The sequence below is a fragment of the Vigna umbellata genome, chromosome 8 (assembly GCF_029865625.1).
Source record: "Vigna umbellata cultivar VRB3 chromosome 8, Vumbellata_1.0, whole genome shotgun sequence".
NCBI lineage: Eukaryota > Viridiplantae > Streptophyta > Magnoliopsida > Fabales > Fabaceae > Vigna > Vigna umbellata.
In genome coordinates this window covers 44,755,586-44,773,241 of record NC_142172.1, presented here as the reverse complement: position 1 = coordinate 44,773,241, position 17,656 = coordinate 44,755,586, and the positions used below count along the sequence as shown (strand labels likewise).

The 17,656-nt window shown below is 30.5% G+C and overlaps 1 protein-coding gene and 1 pseudogene across 2 annotated transcripts; one reads left to right on the top strand and one right to left on the bottom strand.

Moving 5' to 3' along the window:
• Positions 1–6,499: 6,499 nt before the first annotated feature.
• LOC124831389 (inositol-tetrakisphosphate 1-kinase 4) lies at positions 6,500–11,316 on the top strand. Of its 2 annotated transcripts, XM_047305364.2 has the most exons (11): positions 6,836–6,895; positions 8,168–8,249; positions 8,402–8,434; positions 8,645–8,711; positions 9,081–9,201; positions 9,447–9,545; positions 9,810–9,929; positions 10,025–10,201; positions 10,611–10,666; positions 10,759–10,843; positions 10,988–11,316. In XM_047305364.2, the coding sequence occupies exons 3-11, from the start codon at positions 8,421–8,423 to the stop codon at positions 11,077–11,079; spliced, it is 831 nt and encodes a 276-aa protein (XP_047161320.1). In that variant the 5' UTR covers positions 6,836–6,895; positions 8,168–8,249; positions 8,402–8,420; the 3' UTR covers positions 11,080–11,316. The 2 variants fall into 2 exon arrangements, with proteins under 2 accessions (XP_047161319.1, XP_047161320.1); XM_047305363.2 differs by lacking the exon at positions 8,645–8,711 and having other exon boundaries at positions 6,500–6,895.
• Positions 11,317–13,041: 1,725 nt separating this feature from the next.
• Positions 13,042–14,246, bottom strand: LOC124831424 (agamous-like MADS-box protein AGL62 pseudogene; annotated as a pseudogene).
• Between the last annotated feature and the right edge of the window lie 3,410 nt (positions 14,247–17,656).

Genomic DNA, 17,656 nt, shown 5'->3' with positions numbered 1-17,656 from the left:
TAATAATAATTATTTAAAACTTAAATAATAATTCATAATAAAAGGCAATTTAATCAATAAAAAATTCATAAAATTTAATTATTTTTATAAACACTTTTTTTACAAAATTTATTTTGCATTTTATTAATATTTTTTATTTTAATATTTTAAAATTAATCCAAAACTCGATAAAAATTTTGCTACAATAAAACAAAAATAAACACATGTAATTAACAAAGAGATTTCTATTGGTCACGAATGATATGAATACTACACGAAATGTCTTCTTCAAAATTATGGAAAATGAAAGAACGGAATTAGGAGTAACAAAATGGGCAATCGACTTGTTTAAATCTGATTTGATTTCGGTATGTAAGAAACAGGTTGGGTCGGGCTGATCCACGTACATAAGATCATGTCCATGAAATATTGGGTTGAATTTTACAACTTGGTCATTTGAGTTGCAGGTTTTCCGAGTTGGTTCTCTCATGCTCAAACACACTCATGTCAAATTGTATTTAAATAATTTATCATTTTTTTAATATAACATTATTAATGTCGGATTGTCGAGTTAGCATGAGTGTTGTAGTTAAAGATAATAAATTCTTTACATTTAAGTTTTTTTTTAACTACGTTAAACTGTCGAACTATCCTGTTGAGTTTAAAGTGTTGTCAGAAGTGAGGATGAGTTCAATATATTTAAAATTTTTGATGATATTGGGCTGACCAAACTGACCTACTGGACGAGATTGGTTGTGCCAGACTATAAAAAAAAACCGTTTCGGTCCGTTTATTTTACAAATAAATTAAAGTTAATGTATAAATCTTGGGTAATGCCAACACAACACATGTGGATAAGATAACACTGATATGTAAATTAGCCAGGGTTGCATACGATACAATAGAGTGCGAAGCTTCAATTTCACAAACCAAACGTTGACGATTTCAAATTTTATGTCCTATTCCGTTCATAAAAGGACACTATCGTGTCAGTAGACAGTATATACGACATCAACAGATAAAATCTGATATGAATTATAATTAATGCCAAATTATTCTTCATCAAAACTATTAAGTTAATCTGCATGCGTACATATTTGTTTTTACTACTTTGGCCTGTAGCATCAAATGTCTGGTGTAAAGACAGCTGTGGCCTATGTTTTTCAATGACCATTTAGCTTATACAAATTCTATCTATCCATTAATATTCAATAACTTGGATTAGCAACATGCTGAGTTTCAAATTATATCTTCCGACAAATGACGAGCTAGGTCTTACAGTCTTAAAAAACTAATTTCTGGTATGAATATGGAGATTTTGTCACAGTCAATCACTCCTGTGTTTATTATTATATTCATCAAATTGCTAGCTATAATAAATTTTCAAAACAACTAAAGCCATGATGGTGAATAGAGCAAAGAGTTCACTTCAAAAAACTATTTCCTCATGCTGCAGTCGTGAAAATTGGCAATTTCATGAAACTAGTCATTTAGCTCAACAACTTACTAACATTGGGAGATTTCAAATTATTCTGACACTTAATGGAAAAAGGCTATATATGTGTAATATTTGTTTTTCTCTTAGCTTGTAGAAATATTCTTTATTTATTTATGTGGATAATATGGTGGGATTTAGATAGAATCCAATGCCCCAGTATGATTATAAGATATGATTCCTGGCATCTCAACCAACACCAAAGACAAGGGGTTATTAAAACAAGACACAACCGTAATAAAAAACATTATTCTAAGACATAAGATATTATCATCGTCTCTAACTCAAAATTTTAAAACAATATTAATTTTCTTCTTTATATTATACTATTTTTATTTTTTCTTAAGTTAACTTCATGCTTAAATTCCTAGCAAGAAGAATATTTTTGGTACGCAGCTCCTTGGACTAATGTAAGGTCGGGGTGAATTTAAGGTCCTCCAAAAGCCAGAGTTTTAATTGGGTGTACTGCACTGATGTCAGATGCCATGCAACAGGTTTGGCATAATACTATTTTAAATCATGAAAACAAAGTTGATGACGGAATTTCAAGGAAAAAGAAGATGCTATAACTAAGTCAACTGACAAAAGGAATAAGTTGGAGCATGTGAGGAATATGGTTCACGTTGCTGCTTATCTTTTACACTTATAAAGCGCAACAAACACTTTTTATGACGCACCTATTTTACCATGTGCACAAGCCTAATATCGTGTTTGGACGGAACAAATAAAATAGAGGAATTATACAAACATGTGTTTTTTTTATCTGGTTTATTAGTTAGAAAATGAAAAGGAAAAAAAAGTGTTAGGAGTTTTCTGTTCACAATCAAAGTAGCATGTTATGAATTCTCCTCCATGATGTAGTCGTTTTTTACCATTCTAAAACGTGCTATCATTTTGAGTGTTAGAATCGAATTTATGTTCCTTTCAAGATGATAGTAGGAAACCTGGAAAATTATTGTGATTAGGTCAGGCATCTCTTTTGTCAAACTATATGTAGATTGAAAACATGTCATAAGAAGATTGCATATATCTCTATAGTGGTGCCCTAATTTACCAAGATCGGTTTTAATAGTAAAATAAATAATAAAAGGATAAATGTTTCAATGAAATGCTTTGATGTTGAGCTAGATGCTTTCAAATCCCTGTTACATTATATGGTTTAAAGTTATAAATTTTACTTCCCTATAAGATTAGTTGTAAGTTCTTAAACTGTTTAATAATAATAATGAAATACTTAAACGTTATATTTGATATTAGTTATATCCAAAAATTTTTTTTGGTCTTGTTGGGTTTTCAAGTGCATGTTCATTTTAAAAAAATAATATTCAGACGTCTATGTCGTATTATACAAAAATTATTGTTTATGTTTAATTAACTTTTATTTTTTAAAATGTACATTTTTAATTCACTTTCTATTACCTTCTTTTATTTTGGATACTTAAATTTGTATGTTTTTCAATTTTTACCATATGTATGCTCACCTGGTCAACTAATTAAGGACGGGATGACTGACCGTCCAGTGAGAAAATGATCCACAAGATACAACTTTGAATGCTTTGAGTTAGGGATCACAACAACTCTACCGAAACACCATCTTTTATACCTTTTCATTATGTTTTTATCATTTATTTTGTTCATTTTGTATAGTGGTACATCTTTTATGTATTAGGAAATGCAAAATTTTATTATGATGAATTCTTTTTTGATTGACTAAATTTTATGGTGAATGTAAGATAATATTGAAATATTAAAAGTTATTAATCAATTTACACTTATTACAATAATGTTTTATTAACAACAAACCCACACATTTCTTAATGTGTAGAAAGCAATATGACAGTTAAGATAACAACCATTGACAAAAAATATCAAACATTATAGATCTCATGTGAGTTTTTATTGTTTATCTTTTAATATATTTATTAGTATTATTGGAAATTTTGGTGTATATATATATATATATATATATATATATATATATATATATATATATATATATATATATATATAATCTTTGAATTATCCATATAAAACATGAATTTTCGTTTGTTTTCTTATTGTGAGCACCAAAACATTTTAAATAAGTTATGAACTTTTTAAAATATTTTTATCTGAAATATATTTATATTTTACAATTAAATAAATTTTATTTTTCTCTTATTATTCTAAAAATATAATGCATTTATTATCTTAACGTATTTTCATATTTATGAAAAATATTACTACATTGATCTAAAATTCTATAATAAAAAATTGATGACAGAAATAAAATGTCCATTGAAACACATAAAAATATTATAAAATAAAAAATATTATAAATACAAAAAAATCTATATTTTTAACACTTCAATATGCAGTAAAGGGATTATTTTAAAATTATTTGTACAAATACATATGTCTATATTATAATTACGTATATAATTGATGTTTACGACAATTAATTTTGATAGTTAAGCAAAATATAAAAAATACACACATATTTATTTATTTTAGTATATTATAACAACTTTTGAAAGAAAATATCGTCTTTGTCTAAACTATAATAACTAACAACTATTGCACGACAGAAACTATATAAAAAGTTGCTTTTTAAAACATAATTATTTTATCATGATTTCGAATAAAAAATAATTTGTATATTTACGATAATAGTGTTACAGATTTTAATTATATAAAATAAAAATGTATTTTACACATGCTATATATAATTTTAAGTTTGACCAAACTAAACATTCACAACTATTTATGATATGTTTTATTCTTTCTAAGAAACAAATCCAATTCTAAAAAAGACAAAGATAACAAATCTAACATAAAAAAGTTATTAAAAAAGTAAAATAAAAAATACAAAGTCAAACTATCAGGAAAATTATTCTTTCATATCAGTGAAAAGAAATTTAAACCATTAAATATGAATAAGGTATATACCCTCAGCTTATACCATATTGATACGTTAATGAATGGATCTTACACTAATATTATTATATCTTTTTACATTTTTGTCTAATTATATATTACTAAATATAATATATTTAGTAATTTACGATATATTTTTTAAAATTATAATTATTATCTTTTATTAATTCATAATCTAAACCTTTTTATGCTAACAAATAACACTCCTTATTCTCCAATTTACATGCTGAAGACAGTTTGTTTCAATCTAAAAAAATTATTTTATAAAATATTGATCATGTTTCCACTGATTTTTGCACTTGTGATATGTGTTCTTTATTTCTCCCTATAAAAGTCTTGTAAGTTAATCAAACTCTTAAAATATAAGTTAACATAAAAAAATAATAATTATAAACTATGAGAAATGAGTTTGTGACCAAATACGTATCACATTCGAAAGCCTTGAGTTCTGTTTTTTTTATTCAAATCTGAATTTATTTAGTTTTGAAATTATGAATATGTTTTTATTTTTTAATATAATTATCCAAAAACTAAATCATAAACATAACTTATTTTAAAGATGAAGTCATGAAAGCACACAAAAACTAATAATATTGAAATTGTATGGATTAAAGATGATTTTTGTGAAGATTAAAATTAATTAAACCTAAAATAATGTCGTCATATAAAATTAATAGGTTAAACGGTTTTTGCTAAAACAGTTATTACTAAAGTCATATTAATTACATTGAAGTCCTCTTTGTTGTTAATACTTCAGTCTAAAATAATGAATTTATAGTATATATGACTTGAGGATTGTCTAAAATATTTTATATAAAAGTTATATTTTATCTTCACGACTTCTTTTTCCACAGTTTTATATTTTTATTTTAACATATAAAAGTTGTTGTTTTAACTTATCACTTTTTTCTTTTCATTATTCTTATATCTTTTAAAATTTAAGTTTTCATGTTTTTTAAATTTGTATGTAAACATATAATTTATTTTTATATTGTTTATTAATAATGTAATTAACGATTTTTTCTAAATTGTTTAATCTTTTCTTAAATTCTTATAGAATCACATTTTTTTATATTCTTTATTTTGAAATATTTGGTAATAATAATTTAAGTAATATATAAAATTATTCATCATATTATTAAAAAAATCTGAAATTAGAATTTATATTATTAAAATTATATAATAACAGTTTTTGAATGATTTCATTAATAAATTAAAATTAAAGGTACATATATATTTATTTTTATAAGAAAATTGTAAATATAATTTCAAAAATAAAATAATCTCAAAATTTTAAAAATAAAAAAAATATTTTAATTTTAAAGATAAAAGAAATAAAAAAATATTTTTAATTCATATATTAAATTATCTATGGCTGTAGTGGGTTATTTAATGCTTGGTGATGAGGCTGAAAACCAATTAATTAAATTATTAAAAATTAATTTCCAATTTTGGAATAATTAGAATGCTATTCATGATCTCATTTTAATTTAAGAATTTGTATATCTTTTATACTCCTCTTAAATATTGCAAAAATTGACAAATTATACTTATTAAGAACCTATACTGACACCACAAAAATGGACAAAATATTTCTTAAGAATACATGGCTAATAATTCACATATAATTAATCATGTATGATTTAAATCTCATGAACTATTAGAAGTATTAAATTTTGTAGAAATGTATAAAAGAAAAATAATATAAATATTAATATGTTTTTAGAACCATGAATTGGAAACTTGTCTTTTTGTTTTTACTATCAGTTCCCAATCTAACGGTTTTCCGATTATGAAATGAGATCTGAGACCGTTTAGTTAGGGAAAACCGTACTCTTGTATGCAAAATTTTAATTTTTTGACTCACAAAATAAAATAGGCCATCCAAAAAATTAAACTAATTAAAAAATAGAAAAAAACAACAAAAGAAGAAGAGCGCAGAGGAAGACCTTCTACAAGGATTGACAACATCATATACCACACTATTGTACTATTATATATATATATATACATATATATATATATATATATATATATATATATATACATATATATATATACATATATATATATATATATATATATATATATATATATATATTCTTCTCATTCCATTCACTTCTTCCACAATTACATCCAAACCCAATCTTCTTCTTCTGCAAAACTCAATATTCCTCTTCTCCCAAATCATCACACATTCCTCTACATCCCTTCTCTACCCTCTTAAACACTTTTCTTCCCTGTTTCTCCATGCGCGGATTGGAAAATCCGAGATTGAGAATCTAACGGCGCCAAAATTGAAGCAGAGGAGGGCAAAATATTTGATCTTGGAATCGAGGGGTGTGCAACGATGAGACTAAACGGAGAAATCTCAAGCGGGGAAGACGAAAAGGAGAAGCAACCGGGAACAACAACGTTTTCGGGGCAGAAAGTGGTGGTTGGGTACGCCTTAACGTTGAAGAAGAAAAAGAGCTTTCTGCAGCCAAGTTTCACTGGCCTTGCACGGTAGCTATTCCTCCTTCATCTGCATGCATATTCATTTTTACTTTTCAATTTCCCTAAACAAAGGGACTTCATTCATCCATTATTTATTTATTTATTCATTTGGGTTTTATTGTTTTCATCATTTTACTTGTTTAGCGTAAAAGCAGCTTTTGCTTGCAGTGGTGGGGTTCACAGCCATACCTTGTGTCCTTGTCTGTGTAGTATGTAATGGTGGAGCAATTTTTGCACCATGCCTAATGGCTATCACTTTCGTGACTCGAACCCTTGGCAACTGTGTTTTTATTTTTCCTTTTTTGTTGTTTCTTAAATTATATTAAAGGTACCGATTTTGCTTATGCATATCTGCTATGTGTTGTGCTTTTCTCGATTCTAATTTAAATTGGAATATTCCAACATTTATGCCCTACTTTCCTTTCAATTTGTCCACATGGACAACCCAAGGTCAAATCTTGGTACATGGTTTTGAATTCTTAATTTGAATTAATTCACTTTGCTTGCTTCTCTGGAATGTTAAATTTACATTATTGTCCACTAATGTTGCAGTATGTTGTCTGTTCACTGACAAGACTGCTGCCAACTGGGCATTAGAATTAGAGGAAATCGGATTACGTCAGTATGGCCTGTATATATATATATATATATATATATATATATATATTACTCCATTCAATATTATTCTTAATTTTATGGATTAAATTGAATTTTTATTCGTTTCCTAAGTTCTGTAAAAGTTAAGACATAAAAAAAAAGTTTAAAGATTATTATTTTTCATATAATTTAAAATAGAGTTAATCTTAAACTATATCAGTGAAGTTCAGCTACATTATGAATGATTTAATGATTTTTTTTCTGAGAAGTTTTACGGTAGAAAATGGAAAGTTCATCAATATTAAGTAGAAAACCTTTCCCATCATTATTTGCTTGAAATTGGTTGTTATAATTCAATGATTTGATCGATATCACATTTCATATAAAGCTATTTAACGGACCAATATTGTTATTTCCTATTCTAGTCTAAACCAATCTCTCCTTAAAAGTATATATACAGGAAACATATAAATTATGAGTTTGAGGGCATGATAAGATTAATCTTGCTTAGATAGTCAGGATTAGTTTGAGGTAATACATATTTTGACCATTTTGCGTGTGGTATATGTATTGTTACGATGAAACATATTTGGTTGGCAGTATCTCTGAATAAAATTGCTAACAAAATCCTCTGCTACTCTCGAGACTCTTAATTGTGATGTGTAAAAATGTCGTACGATGCAGGAACAAGGGGATAATCTTTGTTGCTGTTGATCTAAAGAAGCCACTACCAGAACAAGGTCCTTTTGACATTATCTTGCATAAGGTTTGTGACAGTTCTTTCAGCATTTTATGACTAGTGACGTTTGAAGTTCTTCATATGTGTCGATTTGTTCAATAACAGGCTATTAGCATTTTAAGTTTTGCTACTGTTTCCTATGCTCTATTGTAAAATGACTGGGTATTTGTTTTTTCCAGTTATCAGGGGAGGAGTGGCATGATATTATTGAGGTTAGTGAACTCCTGACACTTCTACCCACTTGCACATTGTGACAGCAATCTTGCACAGCTTTATTGTTTTTCTATACGCACATTTGTGACATTGCATGAATATCGTTAGTATCCTTAGTCTGGGAATTAAGCATGAGGTGGCGGTGATGGACTGGACAACCAAATCTTTTGGATTCTTAAAAGCTTATTATTGTCTGACAAAATTTGCAGAGTTCATGCTCTCCTCATCATGAATCATGATCAGATAGTTGAAATCAGTCCCCAAGTGTTCAAACAAGTGAGGATTTACTTTTGTGATTAATCTAAATAATTTGGTTAGGCATGGCTGGAGTTTGTTGCCCAAAGAATGAATTATTATCTCTATCTATCTGCTATTTGGTTCTTTGTTTCTTAGTTGAAAATGTTGTTTCTTTAATACTTTTGCTAGTGACTACTACCGTACTATGACATAGAAATCAAATTTCTTATATAGGTTACAAGCCAATACTGCTACACACCAAATGCATTCATTTCGTATGAAAGTTTTATCTTTTGATTCTTCAGTCTTCTAGCTGATAATATTATTTCATGATTTCTGAATAGTCTGTAAAGTTTGTATCGATGGAGCTAATTCGATCTTTGTTCTTCTTCCTTTTTAATTTTGAAGGATTATAGGCAAAAACATCCCGAAGTAACTGTCCTTGATCCTCCAGATGCAATTCGACACTTGCACAATCGCCAATCCATGCTGCAAGATGTGGTGGATCTGAACTTATCCGATTGTCATGGTAACTCTCATCTGAAAGTTTCAGAATAGTACATAAATCTTAATCAGAAGTACTAGAATAGAATCATCACAATGTAGCATGCATCTTGGTCTGTTGTTGAACTACTCTGTTTTATTTTATTTTTGCAATGTAAGAAATTATTGGCTTTTCGATTTTTCAAGCTGATTCTGTGTTTTATGTATGGTAAACTAGGTTTTTGCCCTACCATTATCTGCATCTACGTATTAACTACTGTTGTTTTTCAGGCAAGGTTTCCATTCCACGTCAGTTGGTTATCACAAAAGAGAAAGACCCGTCTAGTATCCCTTATGAAGTCACTAAAGCTGGGATGAAGTTGCCATTAGGTATGTGTCTTTGTTTAATCTTCTTTTTCTATCTTTATTTCTTGGGATACATCTAACTTACTATTTTAACTATATGATGGGCATGCATTCGGTCAATCTCTACATTGATGGGTGTTGAGCACAAATAGCCCAGAATATGTCAATGGAAGTTGAAGAACCTTGTTTTTACCTATGGATATTCTGTTATAAAGTTGTTTTACGACCTGAAATTGACTGAGGCATGGTGTCTTAAAAATATTACCTTTTTTTTCTTTGTATTTTCAGTTGCAAAACCGCTAGTTGTGGATGGCACTGCGAAGTCACATGAACTATTTCTTGCTTATGACGAATTCTCTTTATCAGAGCTTGAACCTCCACTAGTTCTACAGGAGTTTGTCAATCATGGTCTGTGAATTGAACCATAGACTGCTATTTTTCTGTTCAATTTGCACTGTTACCTAATATCTATTTTTTTTTTTGTTTGGGGATTGACAATACAGGTGGCCTTCTTTTTAAGATTTACATTGTCGGGGAAACCATAAAGGTTGTGAGGCGTTTCTCTCTTCCTAATATCAGTAAGCGTGAGCTATCAAAAGTTGCAGGTGTATTTCGTTTCCCAAGAGTTTCATCTGCAGCAGCTTCTGCAGATGATGCTGATCTAGATCCTGATATCGCAGGTAAGGCTTAAAAAACTACCCTTCGTCCATCATCACCAAAAAAGGTGTTGCATTTTTTTTAAAAGCAATACTATTACCCTTTTTATTTTCTCTTATTCATTTTTTCTATTTCAGTTGTATGTCAAAGGTGTGCTAGTTATGGACTATTGTTTTGTCTTTTACGTTCCACATGATAAGGACGTGTCCTTACTAAAGCTTTGCAAAATGGTTGATGCAATTAGATAGTGTATATTGACCATTAGAGAGTGTATCCCATTGTGCAGCAACCACTGACACTTTCTCCTCCATATTTGAAGAGGCTTTTATATTTGTCTGGTGATTGTTTGTGTGAGTTACTACATGCATCTAAGTGCTTTGACGCGATGGCTGGAACTAGTGTCTCATTTCTTCTGTGATATTTTTGTTACAGAACATCCCCCGACACCTTTATTGGAGAGGCTTGCGAGAGAGCTCCGTCACAGATTGGTACTGTTGTAATTTCTTATTTTCTTCCTTTTGCAGTCACTTTTCATTTCCAGATGATATATACTTAAACGAAACTGATTTATCATCTCTAGGGACTCCACTTGTTCAACATAGATATGATTAGAGAATATGGAACCAAGGATGTGTTTTACGTAATCGACATCAACTACTTTCCTGGCAAGTATCTCTGGCCACACACATTCTGTGTAAAAAACATGTGACACTTTGTCATGTGTCGATTGTTTCATCCAAATTTGTCTATTCTTTTTTGACATGTCATGTTAACGATAACTGTGATTTTTACGATTTTATGCACTTCAGGGTATGGGAAAATGCCAGGTTATGAGCACGTATTTACAGATTTTCTACTTAGCCTAACGCAGAGCAAGTTTAAGAAGAAACTTACGACTTAAACTGGAGGAAGTTAGTAAGATCCACTTAGCAGCCTGTTCTTGCTGGTGGCTTTCATAAAACTTTATGCAAGCGGCTTTTGAATGCCAATGAGCCACCAAAATATTGAAAAAATGTTGAAATATATAGATTTCTCAATAATCAGCGAAAATTGCTTTTATTGTTATGTATTTGCTTATCCAAGTTAATGTAAATTTTGGTGATGCCAAATTGCTGAAGGTCCGAATTTTCTATTTTTATTCTTCTGGATAAGATAAAATACACCCAAATTTGAACGACGTTATTTTTCCTGTAATTTCATGACCATGCGAGTAGCCAATAAAAAATAAATAAATGATTTATTTAATTCATTTATAACTTAAGTAGTTTCGTGTTGGTGAAATTATTTTAAAATTAGTTTTAAATTTAATTACTACAGCATCCAAAAAAATCATTCTAATATTAATCTACTAATAAAAAAATATGCATTAAATTTTTTATTGGAAAAATAATTCATATATTAGAAGAGAAGATAGTTTTGTAGGAATACTAACTTAATATTAGTTTATAAAATGAGTTTTGAAAGTGTACTAACATTTTAATAAAACTTACGTTATAGTATTTTCATTGTATATATAAGGTTTAATAGGTTCGGAGGTCCTATATTTGAGGGTTCGTTTCAGTTGGGTCCTCCAATTTTGAAAGTGATCAATTAGGTCCCTAATTTGGTAAATGTGATTCAATAATAGGATCTCCGTTAAATTGAGTTAACTCTGTTAACTTTGTTATGAAGTGGCAGGCTGAGGAAAATTGTTATCCTCGGAAAACATGATTTGGTAAGGTTTGCAGATATTAATTATCCTCGAAAAACATGATTTTGAGAGTGATCAATTTAATGGAGATCCTATTATTGAATCACATTTACCAAAGGGACCTAATTGATCACTTTCAAAATTGGAGGACCCAATTGAAACGAACCCCCAAATATAGGGACCTCCGAACCTATTAAACCTATATATAATACACAAACACGTACATGGGTTCTTGATTTCTTGCAAGTCAAGATTTTAAATATAGTACATAACTCATCTAAATAATCAAGTCTAAATAAAAAAAAATGAATTTATTTATTTAACTTAACATACGTCTAATTAAAAATTCGAGTTGGAATAATTTGCTAAAAGCTTGACCCATTCTATATGGAACCATGTGGTGTAATATAAGATATTCAGATATAATTTTTCACATAGATAACCAAACTCACGAACATCAGTTGTCACTTCTTTTTTCTCACTGCCTGCTTTATTTACATTAAAACAAAATGTATATACTAAAATAAATTGGATTATTATTAATAGATAATAATACTTGTACAAATATACATGAACTTTAACTTTTGTAGATGGTTCCGAAAAGAATTTTATTCCGTTCATCGTATGATCTAAAACATGGGCTTTTATTTAATAAGAATAATTGAGATGTACGTAAGTTGAATAATACACTATTAAGAAATGAAATTAGTGTAAAAATGGATATTTTATATTCATATATTTGTGTTATACACGAGGTAAGTGCTTCATCATGCTGATGCTCCAAGGTTGCCCGGCAATGGGAGTGATGCATTCAGGGCTTCAAGCCCATAGGCTAGTAATTATTGGGCCTAGTCTGATCCAATAACTAGCAGATTGAGGCTTTACTCTTTGCTCGCCACATGTTCCCCAGCACCTCCAAAATTTTGAAATGTCAAGATTACCTTTTGTCATTTTGTATCACAGCAGCAATTGCAGCGCATGATTTTCCGTTTCAGAAACTCCATTCGTTTTCTGTCGTGGAAGGTTCCTCGAATTATGTATTTTACGAGAAAGCAGATTCTGGAAGTTTAAAATTTTATTTGTGATTATTTTGGATGACACTGTTACAGTGGATTTATCTTTTTCGTTTTTACAACTTTTGTATCACATGAAGGGAAGAAATTGTAATAGAACATGGCATTGATGATGATGGTTGAGGACACATGTCTGAAATATCCGAACCCCAACGAATAATAACCATGTCACAGCCATGGAATTAACTAGCTAAGCCCGAGCTACACCGAAATAAAAATAACACGAAGTTTTTAACATGAAAGAGCAGCGTTATATGTGTGGATTCATCGAAAGGATCAAAAGAAAGCACCAGAGGGTCCTGGTCCAGGTGCATATCCTCCCATTTCCATGTGATTAAACCCTTGCTGGCCTAAGATGCTCCCATCGGGAAACATGAAGTTCTGAAGCATGGGTGGCTGAATCAGCGGTTGGGGGAACATCGGAGAAGGGTGTGGATAATGCAGCAGATTGGAAGAGGAAGGAGCCCCGGGAAAAAACTGACGACCCTGGTTTGTTGCAGTCTCAAGCATGGCCCTGTCAGCAAGATGCGCAACCAGTTTCTTCAGCTCCTCCAACGCCGCCTTGTACTGCTCCATCTGGGCCAGGCTCATTTTCTCGATGGGCTGGGCCCACCATAGCTGGGCCTGTGATTCCTTCTTAATGCGGTTCAGCTCCTCCCCGTGCTGCCTCCCCTCCTCCAATTGGGCGTTGATCTGAGTGAGCTGCGCGTTGAGGTCACGCACGTTGGCCAGGCGCTGAGCCTCGATGAACTGCATGGTGCCCATGTCCTGCGACGGGGCCCGCGCGAGATAGCGGTCAATGACGGCGTCGACGTTAGGGTGACCGAAGGAGAAGACCTTCTCTCCGGGGGAGAACACAACGAGTGCAACGTCGGCAGCACAGAGGGTGCAAAGCTCACTGGCTTTCTTGAAGAGCCCGGTCCGGCGTTTGGAGAAGGTGACTTGGAGGTTGCTCTCGTTGCTCATTTTCTTCATCTCGATCTTCTGACGGCCACGGCTTTTCTTTGTATCCGAAGACATGGTGGTGAAGAGAAAAATAAGAAAAAATAATTAAGAAAAAGGTTATAGCTAGGCTTAGGGTATGATGCCGCTGTGGAGAATGTTACCCTATACGGCTCATACAGATGTTGCAGAGTGAAGGGGTGACTTTATACCCATCTTGTCTGACACAACTGGTTTTCTTAGCATTCAAGGGGTTTCTGGATTGGGAGATTCTCAAAATCCCCTTTGCATGGCGGATATGGCAGGAAATTCAATGTACAAAAAAGGCACTCTTATTCAGAGTCTTTTTCTTCAAATAAGACTTTCCAGTGTGATGTCAGGTTCATGAACAAAGAAAGTGAGTGATAATCTCAGAGTATATTTTTTGGTCTAGAAAGCATGAATTCTTTGGGAAGACAATTTTAAGGGACAAAATTCTCTCTCCAAATATTTAATATAATTGCATATCTATCCACCCAAATTCCTACCATTTCTTCAATCTTATAAATTACATCCACTGCTATTGCATATTTATCATCCAAACTTCCCACCACTTGTTAAAGTGAAACAATCTCGCACCAATCAAAAGATATCATTAATTAATATTTCATCATTGAAAAATATAACTTTTTAAATAATTTTGTTAGGGACATAAAAGAAAGTATTACTCATTCCAAAATTGAAAAAACTTTCCTAAAAACATATCTTTCGTTTTTAAATATGCTTGCTTTTTGTTACTTTATTTTTTTAAATATAAAAGTTGCTCAGCTCTTATAAAAATAATATTGAACGAATATTATAGCTCCAAATATATAATTTGGTCCTCACGGTAATTATCTCAATAGCACCCTTTTTGAAAAGATATAAACAAATAAATTCGGATGTGCTTATTTCTATTATACATGATACGATTTATAGACAACTTTAATACTGTACTATTATCTCATTTGAATAGTATAACTTTCCTACACACAACTAACTCTTGGACACTTGACAGAAAACACATCCTAATGTAATTTATTTATCTCCAATATTGGATAGCTATTATTCACTTCTATCCTCCTATATATATAATGTTAAAATATAAATTCTGAGTTAACAATCTATTAAAATAATAAACACACTTTTCTGTTATAACTTTAGATAAAAAAGTTCTTAACTTGTTTTTCACTTACGTATATCATAGTATTACATAACATTTATACTTAATATAATAGTAGTAGTAATTCATAAAATTAATTGCTATTTACATTGCACTTGAAATAATAATGGACCTTATTTATTTATATTTCAAATTTAATAAAGAAATCAATTTCCTCGCTTTCAGTAATAAATATATTACCGGTCAATGGTTACCTTAACACACTTTACTTCAGAATGTTAATTAAGCCTTCTTAAATTAAAAAATAACTATAACAAAAATAAACATCTATATATAACTTTTAGGTGCATCAATATTTAATTTTATTAACACCTTGCATTATAATGCCTTATATAAAAAATTCCTAACCCCTGACGCCATTAATAGGTACAAAATAAATTAAAAAGCTTACCTTCTTATTTATTTAATTTTTTTAAATATAATAAATTGAAGTCGTCATATAAGATGTGGTTTTTTTTATTTTTTATAAAAATAGTAAGTAATCATAAGATTTCTACAGTAATATTTTAAGGTGTGGTGCATGGAGGGCTTCTATGCACCCATTAAATCTTCTGCAACGTCAAAGGCACTAAAAGTGCTAACAGTGAATGAGGAGCACACGGAAGAACCTTAATACACCTTTCATAGATGAAATTACCATGCAACTCCATTACCCAAACGATAACATATTTTACCCTCTAAATGCACTGTGACTATATATTTAGTCAAGCCCTAATTTGAAATCTCCATTTCCGACGCACTCCCTTCCTTTATCCTTTACTTCTTCTCATTCATCTGCACATTACACCTCTTGTTTACATCATGCCTTCTTCAACATTGTGCCTCCCTTCACTGCGCTTCCCCTTTCTTTATGCTTCCCTTTTGAACTACTCATTGAGACAAGCCAACATGTTGTGACGCGAGTCCAACACCATGATTCTAAGAGAAGAAGGCATTGAAAGTGGGTGCACTAATGTCCGGTTCACCGTTCTGAAACATATTTTTTTCCCTGTTATTATGTTTTGTATGATGCATGTTCACACATCCACCCCTGATTTGGTGAAGAAGAGGATTAGAACTTTAGAGCTGCACATGGAAGAAGAAAAATAGGAAAAAATATTTTGAATGAGGTGTTCTAAAAGTATTTATAGATACAAAAATACCTTTAAAAATTAGAGTTGTCAAAATAAGTTAAAACTCGTAAATCAATCCGGCCACCATGGGAGCTGGGTTCAATTAAAAAAATTACAAATTTCAATATGAGCTAAAAATAGACTTAGTCCATTAAAAACCCAGTTCATTCGGGTTAAATCCATGGTAAGTCGAGTTGGTTGGCTCATCAACCCAGACATAAAAAAAATACAACCCACCTCATTCATAACTTAATTGTCTAGCCCAAAATATAAGCAAACTTTTTTATTTTTTATAATTTTGGAGGAGAAAGACCAATGTCCATGACACTTCATTCATTCGCAATCTTGGTCTCTCATTAATCATTTTCTTTTCCTAAGATAGTAAGGTATGATCTATAATTATGATTTAGTTTTTGGGATGAATGATTTATTTATTGTCTAAAATGGGAAAATAATAAATTTTTAAAATACATTTTGGATATTGTTTACGTATTAAAAAAATGTTAGATTGAAGAAAAAAAGTTGTAATCTTTTTAATTAGGTGAGTCAACCTCTTTCACACACCAACTCGTGGTGAGTCAGGTACACTCAAACTTCTAGAACTCAGTAATAAGTGAGTCAGGTTGGATTGACTCACTAAGTGACCAACCCTATACTGGGTCGGGTTAGACCGTGTCGAGTGACTCATTTTGACAGTTCTATTTATGACAATCATTTAGAAAAAAAAATTATATTATAAATTGGATATTTCAAAAGGTATTTTCAAATTCGAAAATGCTCTCCAGAACACCCATTTTGAAAATATTTTTCATGAGCAACTCGAGTTCTACTCCTCTTCTTCACCAATTTGGGGTGGATATGCTTACATGCATAAGACAAAAATTTAGCAATAGGATAAAAATATATTTTGAAGCAACAAATCCTTAATCTTTACACCAACTTTTAATGTCTTCTTCTTTGCTTAGAATTGTGGTGTTTCACTTGTGCCACAATATGCTGAGATGACTCAATGATTGGTGAAGGAGTGTACGTGATCAGGGGAGGCAAAATGTAAAGGAATGAGAAGGAACAAAGGGTATAAGTAGGGATGACAACGGGTCGGATCGGGTACGGATAATGCCTACCCGCAACCCGACCCGACAAGAAAAAATTTCACCAATAACCCGACCCGCTACCCGCATGGATACCTGCTTAAAAAATATCAACGAGTATTTTAAAACCCGCGGATGTCTACAAATATTTAAAAAAATTTATTTCTATAAATTATTAAAATAAAATTTAAATAAAATTACAAAAAATATGTAAAATACAATATAATTTTAATTAAATATAAATTAAAATTTAATTTTAATTAAATTTAACCTTATAAAATATAAATTAATATTAATTTTAATTAAATAGAACTTAATAAAATATAAATTAATTTTTTTTTAATTTTTTGAGGGTAGTGGATATTCGCA